The sequence below is a fragment of the Pelmatolapia mariae genome, linkage group LG22 (genome assembly GCF_036321145.2).
Source record: "Pelmatolapia mariae isolate MD_Pm_ZW linkage group LG22, Pm_UMD_F_2, whole genome shotgun sequence".
Taxonomy (NCBI): Eukaryota; Metazoa; Chordata; class Actinopteri; order Cichliformes; family Cichlidae; genus Pelmatolapia; species Pelmatolapia mariae.
This window is the reverse complement of record NC_086245.2, coordinates 11,582,356-11,597,243: the sequence shown is the minus strand read 5'-3', so window position 1 is coordinate 11,597,243 and position 14,888 is coordinate 11,582,356. Positions and strand designations below refer to the sequence as shown.

Here is a 14,888-nt window from a genome sequence, read left to right as displayed (position 1 = left end):
TATATTTATATATTAATAAATGATTAAAATGAACAAAAACCTGTTCGCCTTACATTTGATTGGACCTATAAGTACAAGTCAATAAGTAATATTTAAAATGTGTATACCTAAAGTAAGTGATTCAATGCAATATGAAGATTAGCACAAAACAGAGCTTATTTTTGTACTAGCAATGGGAAGGAAGTTACTAAATCAGTGAGTAGCAGGTGCAGCTAAAACTTGTAGGCTTTATTTAATCTTCAGATCGACATATAGCAAGCAGTGCTTTTAGATAGTCTCCTTTAAAGTGGTTCTGTTGGAAAAACAGGAAATAGCAAGAAAATACAAATACATCAATATATTTATGCAAATATTTGAAATAAAAATCGATATATTTACTATATAATAAATATTTATATTTAGTACAATTTTATTTGTGTGACAAACCTGCAGTGCAGTGTAGAGGGAAGTGCCTGTTAATTTAATGAAAGCAGCTCGGATACAGAGCAGATCTTCCTCACTGTGAGACACCATAATCCGCTGCACTATTTCTTTCTGTAAGAGTGAAATGAATTATTGGTAACCAGTGCGTCAACAGTCTCTCCAGATGTATATTCTGTCATTTTGACCAATCTGTACAGAGGAAATTTGTTTTTTCATGTGCACTCATCAAAATTAAACTACTACACTGCAAATAAACATGGTCTCTGCCTCTTCTAATAAACTTTATAAAATTACAGTGATTATGAGTTTCTTAAGCAACAGAAAATAATAGAAATACCCCCAAAATTATTGAAAAATATATACATATAAAAAAACAGTAAAGAAATAAATAAAATCCTACAGATTAAAATGGCTGCGGTTGATTTTAGGGATCCCATGTTGGTTTGGGTATTTCCTAGAGGTGACAGAAGTTATAGTGTTTTCACTCTCTGACATTATCTTTGAATTTGTTTAATATCGGTGAACGACGGCCACATTTTGCAGAGTCACAAAAGTGCATTTGTGGACAAGGACTTCCTATGTACCAAGCCAGTGCTCAGGCATAGTAATAAGTACTAAAAGTACCAGTAGGGTGAAATAATTTATGCAAATATGACTGTGGGCAGACTGCGTTTGCAAATATTTGGTTATATTAAGTTCAGATATATTCAATAGTGATCACAGGATATGGCATTCATAATAGAAACTTTCCTTTCCTAATACTGACCATCATATCAACTGATTTTTCTATTATGAGCAGTGTTGGAAGGTTACTTTTAAAATGTATTCCACTACAGATTACAGATTACATGCCCCAAAATGTATTTTGTAACGTATTCCGTTACATTACTCAATAAGTGCAACGTATTCTGAATACTTTGGATTACTTAATATATTATCAAGCTTTTTACAACTACATGAATGTACTATTGCTGTGTGATTTATTACTATTACTGAAGGCTACTCGCCATACCAATACCAACTAGATTTTTAACTCTTAATATAAAATGAGTAACAGTAGGGTGGACATTAGGTAAGGCTGCACTTTTTGCAGCGATCTTGTATAGAAAACTATTCCACGCGTATATAAAACAGGTCCGCGGCTCGAACCGTAGTAAAGGGACCTCTGGCTAATACGTCGGGTTCCGTGTTGGGCTCGTAGCCGAAAACTAGCTTTACTTTGTTGCCTGGGTCAACTTTGCTTGCGAGAGACAGAGAGAGGCGTTGAAAGGCTGCTTCAAAAGAACTTCAGAGAAAAACACGAACATAGTGTACAGTCGAGTCTTAGCTTACTTACAACTGGACTACACTGCCCATGAGGCTACATTCTTTAGGGCTATGCCTGTAACACTCTGCCTATTGCCTTCATATTAAATAATTTTTTTAATAATAATTAAAAAAAATATTTCTTCACGTGATTTTGTGGGCCGCAAGGAGAGGTGACATGGGCCACGAGATTGAGACACAGGCATTAGAGCCTCTTAATGCGTGTTTTGTTTGGGTTTCCACCGGCGTGGAATTACCAAAAATAGTGAGGGCATAGCCTAACATATGAAACAGGAAAAGACCTCCGTGTAATCCCTTTATTTCAACAAAGTAACAGTATTCTGAATACCACCCTTTTAAATGGTAACTGTAACTGTAACGGAATACAGTTACTCATATTTTGTATTTTAATTACGTAACGGCGGTACATGTATTCCGTTACTCCCCACACACTGATTATGAGCACATCTATAAAGAAAAATCGTCACACCTCGCAACAGGTGAGGACTTCGTCAGTAGCTATTTGGACCCAGACAGTACCTAGGAACTACATACATTCCCCTTTTCTCTTTTATTTCCACTGCTAATAGGAACTCTGAAGAGATTTAACAACCAGACACCAGTTGGTAATTTAACGTTTACCTCTGGTAGTTCTTCAATTTCTTTTATTTCTGTGTTAGCCTCTTTTTTTCAATTTTTTTTCATGGTGAGGTTAAGAAGAAGTATTGCTGAAGTTAGTTGAAAAGAATTGCTAGCAAATATTTTCATAATTAAAATAAGTCTAAATATGAAAGATTCAATAAAGTATGGATTTTTTTAAGTTATGTTTTATTTCAATTTCAGTCATATCTACAATCAAATCTTGTATTGGACACCTAAATAAATATTAAACTGCTAAAGTAAATATGCAAATTAAATAGATGGATATATATATATGTAATTAAAAACAGACCGATTCAATATATTAAATATAAGGAAAGAATACAAATTACAAAAAAATTGATGATTTTGTAAGTATAGTGTAAGTGCACTATGTTAGGATCACCATAGCTGGACTCAATCATTTGATAAACCTATCAGACAGCATGTCATTTGTTCTGTGTGATATAACCCCCATATGTCCTCCAGCCAACTGTTACATATTACGTAGTTCTTCCATCAGTGCCTTCTGGTATTTGAATTTTGGCCGAATCCCTCTTTGAGGGGTTTTGAAATCTTCTCCCAAAATATCTGTAGTTTAGGACAAGTGCTGTATTTTGTCTTATGAACTTCTATCATAGATAAATTACCACAAAATCGTCTCACCTTCATGGTCTTAAGTCTCGTGGCAAGGTAGGCATCACGGTTTTGAATGCACTGTACTGTGATAAGACAAATATTAGGATAATATTGGGTCTCCACCTAATAATGGTATGAAGTGCACAATAAATGTTCAAACAGTGTGTCAAACTGTGTTTACCCAAAACTTTCAGACCCAAGCGAAAGTCTCCTGAAAACCTTTTCTCTATGATCTGATCCACCGTCTGCCCAAGCTCCAGCTCCAGTCCCATCAACACTGTCAATCATGCACAAGGTCGGGGGGGATGAAGATATTGGGATTTAAAAACAAAATCAAAACACTTTTTAACACAGAAAGATTAATGAATTTAAAAAAGGGATAGTCACCGTTGTCAAGATGTTCTACATCTCTAGAAGTCAATATATCAATCCATTGTCCCGCCTCAGCTTTCTTCCCTTTTAGGGATGCAGAGAGAGTCTAAATGATCAGACATAATAACAATGAAACACATTAAGGGTTAAAGGAGTAAAAATATACAGTTTTGTTTCAACTATTTCAGAATCAAGTAGTCAGTAGATGTATATGGTTTAATGTATTAAAACAGCACCTTTTACTCCAGTGCCTTTTAGTTATGTTTGTACATAAAAGTAAATAATACCTCAATGTCTGTCTGAACCACACCAGCGACACATCCTTTCTGTTATGAGAGGGGGTGAAAGAAAAAAACAAGAGGAACTATAATTTCAAAAGCTGGACCTAATTTCAAATATGTGCTGTACTGTTTGTGTTCCCAGTGAAAGTTATATTCAGGCTAAAGTAAAGCGTAGGATTTCATTCATTGTAGTTCAAATTCTTTGGTTATAATTCAAACAAAGGTGATGATCAATAACGTAAATATTTACATTTAGCAAAGCTTTAAGAAGCTTCTCAAAGTCATTACTGGTTTCTGATTCGATTTCCTTTTCCAGATCCTTCTTATACACTAAAACAGGAAGAGCAAAAAGAAAAAGAAGGATTGGGATTTAAACATCCAATGTTAAATAAACAATCTTTTTGGTAATTTAAAAAAAAGTATCATAAAAGATCTTTGACTTACTTTCTTTGTATGCAGCACTGATGTTTTGCAGCTGCTTTCCAGATCTTGTGCTCAGAATTTCCGCAAGTGTTTCTTCATCTGTGCCCAAACCCTGCACACACATACCATGCACATTTCTTGATATACAACAATTTTAACATCTATTCCAAAATCCTAAAGATGAAAGCAACCGCTCACCGCCATGGCCTCCTGGAGACGGTAAGCTTCATACTCCACGGGGGTCATCAACAGTTCCAGCAAAAGAAGCTCCAGGTCTCCAGATAAAGCTTTCTTCAGAGCAGTTATTATATCCTAATTCACCACATGCATAAATAAAATAACACTGAATTATGCCTTATTTCTTATTTTGACTTGACTCAGCGTTTCACTCCTGGTTTTCTTTTTTTAATTCTTGTTAAGTTGTTTTAGAAAAGAAACAGTAAATATCTAGAAAAAATCTCTGACTAATGGAAAAACCCCACAGTACACTTGGGATTGGGAGTGGATTCACACAAAACCTGCCTGACTATCACACTATGGTGTACTCTTTCCCTGTAAGACACACTACAGTTGGGCATGTGACAGTAGTTCTAAAGTTGCTAAACAAAGGTGTGTTCACACCTTTAATGTCACCGTTTTTTTATTATTTGATCAGCAAACAATTCAAAGTTACAGATGAGCAAGGCTAAACTGTTGTAACTACTAAACCTGAAACTGAAACTTCAGTTTCATTGCTTAATATATTTTATTGTAGGAGACAACTTTACACTTCATGGTTTCCACAAAACCATTAAAGTTTTAATTTTGAAACTCTTTGAAAAGGTTGTTACTGTTTCTATTTTCTCACCTTATGTGTTAGCTCCTGAAAGACCTGAGCAATTACTTGCCTCTGGGCGTTGTTCCTATTGGTTAGTATTCTCAGTAGCGTCACTGTGTCTGAGCAAGATACACGATATTCAATAAATTACCAGGAAAAGGGTGAAAAGAAATCGTGGGAATTTATTTTCAACATATGCCAATGAATGCCTTTGTTTTCCAGTGCTGTCACGATCTCCGTCACATCTCTGTCAGGGTAGAAATTGGAGAAGGGTCGTACTGTTCCAAGGGTACCCCAGTACATATCCTATTTAATAAAAAGGGACAGTAATTGTGGCATCCACTCTCTATTAAATATATAAAACAACTGAGTGGCAAGAATCAAGTGAAATGTGTAACAAGGAAACTAACCTCATACTGAGCATACCATGAAGGTATAGAGATGTAGAACAATACAGATCAGCCATGCTTGAATTTAAAGAATGCTAAGTATGTCATACTACTGACTTCTAGGAGGAGGTGCTTGCATGTGTGTGTGTGGAGGGGGATGGTTCAACACAAACTATTAATACGAGTAATTTTCAATAATGAAACAAATTGGTTGAATTGTATTACTCGGCTTTCCTGATGTTTAAAATCTAAACGTGACATTGCGCAGCAACCTTCAGAGCACTTGTTTATAGATACCGGTAGCAATAAAAGGTATGTAGATAGCCAGACTGAACATGACTGCAGATAAGGCTATTTGCAAATGTGGAGTCTTAGTGAGCACAGTAATAAATCTTAGTGAAGAGTGAAGACGGGGCAGAGGTGTACTTCTGGGAATGTTTACTTACATAAGAGTCAGAGTACTCAGAATCCATGGCTTGCTTGTATCTAATGTGAGCAAAAACAGAAATGGCAAAAACATTAACAGCCCACATCAAGGAACAAACAGATAATGCTAACTTCATTTTAGTAGGTTTAATAGAGATTCTCCAATGAAACTTAAAGTCTATAGCATAGCTTTTGAGAATCTAAGAATTCGTGACAGTAACCTGTGATTAAACATATGAAGGAGGAGAACAAGTCCGAGGTGATTAGTGTTAGCCACCTATTTCTTAAACATATTATTTAAAAGGAATTCTTATTTTTCTTACCTGTAACAGAATACTAGGCCAGCTGTGGCAAGGAGTGGAGGTAGTGTATCTTTTTTTTTTTTTTTTTTGGTACAACCTCCCCGCCAACAAGCCCTGTATTTCAGTCCCACCCACAGCACGCCACAGCTGCTTCCCGTACACCCACTTGCGTGTCAGTCACAGATACTGACCAATCAGTGCTCAGCATGTTCACAGCTCTGTTCACAGTTTCCCTGCACAAATACTATGGCAACCCAGTTATACTTGAGCGTGAAGTAGGAATCTTGATAGTCAGGTTTGTTTACAGGCGACATTTTCTGTGGAATTTGACCATCATTCGTACTTCACGGCTGACTTTCCCCAAAATAAATAATTGACACGCTGTTGCTTTGGGCCAAACACAGTTCATGACATTCAAAGAAGAATGTCATGAACTGAAATTGTAAGTTATAGCTTTGGCATGTTAAAGCTTTATACCAAGATAAGCAAAAAGATTTAATAAGCAAACTAATGAGGCAACATGCTGGCCATTTTTGAAAGGAAATGGAGGGCACACTCTGGTTTCAGGGTGTGCCTGTGTATGACCAGATGGTCTTTTAGCTTCAAAGCCTAGAAACTTGACTGTGCAGCTAGACGGAGCAAAAAGGCTTTTCAACACCCACATCTGATGATACCAGCGATAAGAGGATATAGATGTGATAGAGAGAGGGGGGTGGTTCATTTTTTCAGAAAACTTATTACAGAAGAACAAATGTCACAAGGTTTTAATCTGTCCCATCCTCTGTGCTGGTTGGCTTCTACCCGTTTCTCGTCTACAGAAGGCAAATAAGCAGGAGATCTATGTGGTTATCACAAACAAAGCTGATCTAGAGCAGACTGTGTACCCTTTGATAAACTGTGCTAACCAAAGCACTATTTAAAGGGACAATTTGTATGTATCTCATTACTATGGAAATATTAGAAACAATTCAAATTTTATTTTTATAGAAGCATTTAAATAATAGTGCAAGTGGCCTAGGTACTTCCAGTGGCTTAAGTGAAACCACTGAAAGCATGTGATATGTGAATTAGGTCTAAATTTATGAGTGAAGTCTGAAATTTTAAATGTCTTTTAAAGATTGAAAACTGTTTATTCAAGCATGTGCACTACTATTGAAAGCAGCTGAAATGCTAGCTGAATTGGGGTGAAAATAGTAGAGGTCACCAAAGCTTATTTGACACTGCTAAACCTTGCAGAAAGCCTCCCCAAAAGAGTTGAAGCTGTTGTAGCTTCAAGGTCCACCAACATCATATTAACCCTTTAGATTAAGAACTGGACTTCACTCGAGTGTTCTCAAAGAGCTAAAGTATGAGCACTGATGACGTTGGTCTAAAATGCACAGCAGATAATGTCCTGAGTAGTTTAAAAAACTATGATGAAAAAAAAGAAAAAAGAAAAAGATGAATGGATTAAAAAAAATAAAATAAAATACACCCCTATTTTGTAATCTTTTCTACAATCATTTTATTCAATATTTAATATTTTAAAACCTTTCCCTCCTACATAACACATGAAATTACATCTTTAGTATCAAATATTAACATACAGCTGAAGCAGGGAACACAAAAACATACACATTAAGATTTACATCAAAATATGTTAAGAAACGGTAGTAACTCGACAGAAACTGCACAGTTCATTGCACTGGACCATGCATGTATATGTAAGTGCAACATTTCCCACAACACATACAGGATTTTTTTTTATATTACATATATAAAAACAAAAAACTTAAGCGTAATACGCATTTCTTGAATACTAAACATCCTTTTGGCTTCACCCATCCAGCTTCACTATAAACCACAGAAGGCCACTTTGTTTTCATTCCAGGAAATCAAATGCCCAAAAGCAATTTGAATTTCAAACTTAGATTTATAGTAAACAAATATAGGAAAAAATGACGTTCCTCTTCTACAGACAAAAAAGCCCACGTAAGCTGAGATTCCAATAAACATGGAAATCCCAGGCTGGATAATCAAATTGTTGACAAATGATCAGCTGGAAGGTCAAATGAAAGTCGCAGAACAGTGTGAACCATATACTGAATTTTCACTGTACATCCTTAAACAAATAACGTATTTGCTATTGGTTTTCAACTCATGCTCCAAATAAAACTAAACAACTCAAGGCACTTATTTAAACCCTTCTTTGGTAAAATACATTTTGAAAATGATTAAAAGAAAAAAAAAAACATTTCATGCTAAGAATGCAAACTAACAAAAAACCTTGAAAACAACTTGGGCAGCTTTTGCAGGGCATCTATTGCTTCTACGCATTCTTGCTGTTGGATACTGATTTCAAACTAGCTCATAGGTTTTAGAAGGAATCGCATGTCCTGAGATGCAATAAGTCATGAAACAGATACAAGAGTGGATACTGAAATATCAAGACAATATCACAAAGTGGCAAAGGTAAGCTCTGTTCCTGTGCTGCTGATGGCTACAGCAACTCCATCTCCCACTGCTGGCTGGGCCTCTCATCATTCTCGGGCATAATGACCACGTGGTCCTTGTCGTAAGTTTTGCCACCTGATGAAAAAAGTAGTTTTACAATGTAAATCTGTAAATTTACATTAATACATGAAAAATACCCCTGCCAGTGAACACTTTATTAGATTAAAAAGGGAATATGTAGGGAAATAAATTTGGACACTTCTGAAAATTAAGTTAATATCATTTGAGATTAGATAAAATTTTGTGATGACCAATTATAATTTAATATTTAATAATTTTAGAAAATGAATGCCAGTAAAAACTACAATAGCCACTAACAACTTTGCGCACAACAAGTGTTTAAATGTTAAATTACCACATTTTCTTCTCATACCTTTAACATCTAGGACCATGCCAGGGAAAGTATTGCTAGTGATGAGGCCTTTCATTTGGGCTGTCCAGGTTTGAACGGGCTGTCGGGTTTCTGTCCACAGAACCACCTTTGCTGCTGGCTCTATGTTGCCAACCACCTGAAGGCTCATGGTTGGGGACAACTACAGAATACACAAAATATTATGTTGGAAAGAATTGTCAAGATTTGAAATGTATGACTGTGTTGAGGTTTACATTTACGGGATGTCACCAGCATTGTTACCTTGTTTTTAATCAGTCCATCCTGGTAGAACCAGATGTCACTCAGTGGCTCCACCTCAGGCGTCACCACCACTCGTCCTGATTTCAACTCCTCCACGCCACCCTGGACGGACAGGAAGTGACCTCGCTCTGTGTTCTTGATACGGAAAAAGTGGCGCTTCTGTAGAAGGAAAAAATAGCACAATGTATTACTGTTATATAATCTGTGGGCAGGCCAGACAACTCAAAGTTATTTGTAAATAAATACTAGCTGAAGTGAAAAGAACTGGCTGCACTTGTAATGATGGACATTAGTTTCAACTTTTTTTTTTTTTTCTTTTTTCTTTTTAAATATAGGGCCCAACAGAATCAGCACTCTCTCCGTTTTGGAACTATTGGATACTTTTAACATCTGAGATTTATAAAAATGTCAGCCTGGTTTACTAATAACACTAATGGTGACCTAGAACACCAAAATCAACACCTTTAGGATCAAATTATTAGGAGCCTTAAAGAAGAATAAAGGGTGTTTTTTTTTTTTGTTTGTTTTTTTAAGGCTCCTGATGAGGGTTTTCTATGCAACCTTCACTTATTGTGTCAAGGGAAGGCTCTGAACTGGTGCTGACGACAGGCGCTTAAGTCTATAAACATGTTTTAATGACATTAAAAGCAGGAAGAAAATAGTATAATTTTCTTTTAATAATTAATAAAGATTCAAAATTTCAGAGGTTCTCTTATTGTGTACCTCATGTTTAAAAGTCATTGTAAAGAATACTTGTTAACAAACCTGTCTGACTGGGTACATTGAGCCAATAGTGTAAAGGGAGCTGAACTTTGGCCAGTTGGTGATTTCAATTGGCTCCAGTAGGAACTGGCGCCCCCTGTAGTTGCTGTGTTCACATATCACCCAGCTACAAACCAGGAAAGTGGACACAAAGCATTACTTATGACAACAGTATCCAGGTTCTCAGCAAGATATTTTTAGTTCACTATTAGCTGATGAAGCCATTTAATTGCATGTAAGTTACCAGCCGCTGTTGACTCTGAGCGACAGGATGTGGTTGTTGAAGCCTTCTTCGACCATACTCAGGATCTCTGTGTCTGTGGTGATCTCTCTGCCCTCCAGACACTCAAGCCCGAACAAAGAGATGGAAGGAACTGAGAACAACTGGAGAAAGAAAGAGCATTCAGTAAGGCCATTGCATAATCGAGAGCAAAATGTTCCCTACACTATGTGAGTGCATTTCTTACCAAGGGCACAATCTTAACAGAACGAATGGAACAGTCAGGGGGGCAGCCCATGCTGGTTAGATTGGGGTAGTCTCCTTCAGATAAGACATACAAGTTCCCAGAGAACTGTTCATTCTCATAGAGGACCCAGCTGAAATACACAGCAACAAATTATGTGTCGTTATTGCTTTGCTTATTGACATAAAACACACACACACACACACACACACACACACACACACACACACACACACACACACACACACACACACACACCAAACTCTAACTTTCACTCACTTTACTTCCCGCTTACTCACCTTCTTCCTGTCACTCTGCATGACTTGGTAACTAATTTTTCTGGCATTTCCTCCTGTTTGCGGTTAAAGATGTAACATTCTCCCTGGAAGTCTGGCTCAGAGTACAATTTTATCTGACAAGGAGAAATAGGAAAGGCAAGGTGAGATGCCAGCTGAGAACATTTATATCTGTACTGTGCCAGAAGGAAAATTAAAAGGGAAAATGTCAAGGTGCTTAAGTTTGACCAAGTTATTAGCTTTAAGATATGCTCCATCCTTGAAAAAGGTTTTAAGCAAACAAATAGAAACTCTGGATTCAAGTAATACAGTTCAATGTAACCTTTGCACATTGTTTTGGGACTGCTATCAGGCAGGGGACAGAGAAAGATGAAGAAAAACAAACTCTACTGCAGTTTATAAGTTATACACTAAGCCTGTCGACCTTTGAACAGTGGAGCAAAATAACTTAAAAAAAAAAAAAAAAAAAGCAACCCAAAAACCCTGCATAACCCAAGCTTAGAGCAATTCTGACCTGCTCTGCTTTACAACTCTGCTTCAATTCAATTCCCTATGAAAGCTTTTTTTCCACATGACTGTATTTACCTCATCACTGGACCTTGAACTGTCATTTGGAGCCTAATAACAAGACAAAACAAAACAAACCAAAAAAACAGAAGAATTACATGTCTGCACAGTTCTTAGTTTAGCAGTTTGAAGATATGACTCCCAGTGATTCTCACCAGCAAGATGGGCTGAACTGAGCAGATACGAGTGTCTTGAGACCCCCAGTCAGCACAGTTATTGTAGAAGCCTTTCTCTAGAATGTACTGGTGACCAGAAAAGTCCACATGCGAGTAAGCTATCCATCTGTAAGGAAGACAAACAAATACCTGATTATTGTAAAACCTGTCAATTCATCAGTGCAATGTAACAAGAGGGGAAAAATATATAAAATTGAAAAAAAAAATAAAAAATACTGGTGTCTTCTACACACTTACGCCCCACTGATTATTTCGATTGAACGCGTGGAGGTTTTGTAGCCAAACAGCTCAACGTCAGGGATGGCCTCTGTCACCTCGAAGGTCTTCTCCTCTTGCACTCCATCTTGGTCTTCTTCTAGCTGTTCAAACATCACCATGGCAGGGTCTGTCAAGTCCTGCAAGAGACAAAAAAACTGATTAATAGTCTGCATTCTAATATTTATCACGTTACTGATAATATAAATCATATCGGTGTCCCTTCACTTCTCTAGAGGCTGTTGTTGTGAGTTTGTTGTAGACTTGTAGTCAAGACCGCCTAAACCAAGACCAAGACAAAGTCGAGACGAGACCGAGACAAAAAAGTCTCTAAACTGCATCCAGATGCTGCTTCGTTTACAGGTGTCAGGCATATTTATGTGTTTTTGCGATGCACTCGCACAGCCCTCCTCACCGCTGTCTACTGTCTCACTCACTTACTGAGAGGACAGACGCACGCTCCACTTGACTGTCACGTCTCTCACCCTCTCTGTTTTTCACATAATGATATTATCCTATATCCTTGCATGTGATTGGCCACAATATGGAGGGATTGGAGCATAGCTGAGCCACTGTGTGAGAGCTGAGCAGCGAAAGGAAATTAAGTGAGGAGCCGGCTCTCGCTCAATGGGAGTCGACTCTTCTGATTCACTACAAAGCACTCTCTAAGCACGGCTCTTAGAGCTGATGCTTTTGCGCATGACACATTATCAAACGTCAGGTTGTGTGCCATGGATACTGCTGACTCTGAATCTCCCGACGATGTCGATCTGAGACAGCACGACCGAAACAGCGAGACCAAGACAAGACCGAGGGATCCAAGACCAAGACAAGACCGAAACCAAAGTCCGTCGAGACCAAGACAAGACCAAGACCAGTCTCGAGACATCCCACTCTAGTTTGTTGTCAGTGTGGTATTAAATAAGCTAAAGAGTACATAAACACATAAAAGCTCCAGAAATTAATAAAGTTAAAGTTATTGTTTGTACTTTAAGTTAGTGTTATGATTTGGACATCTGTCCTTTAAAGGAACCACACATTCTCTGGTGATTTAGCCATTAGAGGTTGAGGTCCCCCTCATTAAGAGGGACAATAATTCAGGTCAGAGATGAGACCAAAATCATCTTCTCTGCAAAACACATCAGAGCCAGAATGGTAGAAGCACTCTCTGGCTGAGTTTTGAAGGCATAAAGGACATTTTAATTAACTTTCTTTATACTAATATGCACCCAGCGCATACCATATGTAGATGTGTGGTTCGTCTGCTGCCAAAGTAAGACAATGTTGAAGTATTATGGAGAAGAGTGCCTTTACTGCAGGGTGAAACTACCCGATTCTGAGACACATATTAACAATTTCAAGTTAAACGGCCCTCTTGCAATTTAATGTGCAGCTTTCGCTTACTGGGAGCCACAGCTGTTTCGTTTAAAGACTTCGAAAAATGAGAAGAATGAACAAATATTAGTTCTTATGAAGTCATTGTAACTTACTGCTCGAATCACCCTAACAGAGCGCAGTTCTGCATCACAGCCTCCCCACACCCTCCAGTCATGATACTCTCCTTCCTCCAGCAGGTACTGGTGGCCTCGGAAACCCTCCTTCTCGTAGCCCACCCAGCTACAGAAACAGAGAAAGGCACATGGCTTAAAAAAAACAAAACAAAAACAAAGTAATGATGTGATCTGCAGCTGTTAAAACTTGCAAAATGCCTTTTCAAGGATCACTGAATACAAACAGGCAAGAATACCACTTACATTCCTCCTAGTACTTTAAGAGAGCCCACGTTATACATAAAGGTTGTTTGCTGCCTTTCTATTCTGGTCATAAAGTCTCTCATGTTGGTGGTTATGGTCCTCGATTTCCCAGTAAAGTAGGGCTTTTCATAAATCACCATCTGGAGACAGAAAATCAGCTTTTAAGTTTCAGTAATAGTTTCAGTAGCAGTTTGTGAACAGGAAAATTCATCTGTCTTCACCTTTGGATCATTCAGATGTTCCACCTTTGGTTCACCCTGTGATTTAAAAAGAAAAAGAAATCCAAATTAAGTGCAAGTGATAAAGGCAGATTGTAAGTGCTTCTAGAAGTGACACTTACTATTTTGAGTGGATGTAATGACCCCACGTAGGGCTGTTCCACCCCCCAGGCTGCTGGGTTGGAGTACCCCCCAACCTCCAGGACTCGTGGTACACCCTGGAAGAAAGGCTGTGCGAACACAAGCCACCTGAGGAGCATAAAAATAGATGTCAGTAAAAAACATTAAAGCAATCTGATTTGTCAAATTGGATGAAATGCAACACTAGTGACAAATGATCAATATCATATTAATTTTGGCATCACTCACAGCCCTGCGTTAATAATGATGGAATTGGCCTTAATGGGGAAACCAAAAATCCTGGCATCATCGGAAGTATCTCGGAAGATGACTGTCTTTCCCTCCGCTTCCTCTTCAGGGAAAAGCTTGATTTCTGGAACGCTGTAGTCCTGAGGGAGGATAGAGGGAGGCTGTAACGCTGCTGTCACATGGGAAACACGTGACTTACAGATAAACATCATAATGAGTAGATTTTTACATCTCCAGCATGGACAAGAAAGTTGTCCACCCTCTGTTAAAGGAGCTTTCGCACCAATTGGGTCTGGATTGTCAGATATTTTAATTTGATTTGTTTTCCGAGGAAAACCAAATAGGTCAGTCTGTAGGCATTTTCAAAGAGTATGGGAGAGAAAAAGGATGGGAGCACAATGCCATCTGAAGATAAAGAATGTTATACCCTTTACTAACAGAGCAACACTGTTATTGTTCTGAATACAGAATGAGCTGATGTGAGACAGACACCTCTACCAACCAATCACTGTCAAGTACTGGGAGACAACCCACGCAGGTGACATTATATAGGTATGGCATGTAAAACAAAAATAAATATATGCAATAGATAAGTGTCTAAGGCTTTTTGATGTGAATAGTCCATATATCTCAGATAAATAAAATAGTAGAAAATAATTAAATATTTATTATCATGCTTCGATGTTTGAATCCTTTAAAACAAAGTACATTTGTAGTACATTTGTAGTAGTATCTGACTTGTCATACTTGTAGGCCCAGTCAAGTGTTAAAACTTATTTTTGACACTAGATGGTGCCATTGAGCTAAGGAGCAAACAGCCACTGGCAAGATTGAAAACAAAACATTTGAGAAGAAATCAGCCGTTCATGCTGATATAATGATTC

At 37.7% G+C, this 14,888-nt stretch overlaps 1 protein-coding gene across 1 annotated transcript; it reads right to left on the bottom strand.

Moving 5' to 3' along the window:
* Positions 1 to 232: 232 nt before the first annotated feature.
* Positions 233 to 5,761, bottom strand: anxa14 (annexin A14). The gene is made up of 12 exons (XM_065471849.1): positions 5,735 to 5,761; positions 5,109 to 5,205; positions 4,930 to 5,018; positions 4,281 to 4,394; positions 4,104 to 4,194; positions 3,910 to 3,989; positions 3,666 to 3,704; positions 3,394 to 3,484; positions 3,188 to 3,283; positions 3,034 to 3,089; positions 427 to 534; positions 233 to 292 (listed from the first exon to the last, which is right to left on the bottom strand). Exons 1-12 carry the CDS (start codon positions 5,759 to 5,761, stop codon positions 233 to 235), a joined length of 948 nt encoding a protein of 315 aa, XP_065327921.1.
* Between the last annotated feature and the right edge of the window lie 9,127 nt (positions 5,762 to 14,888).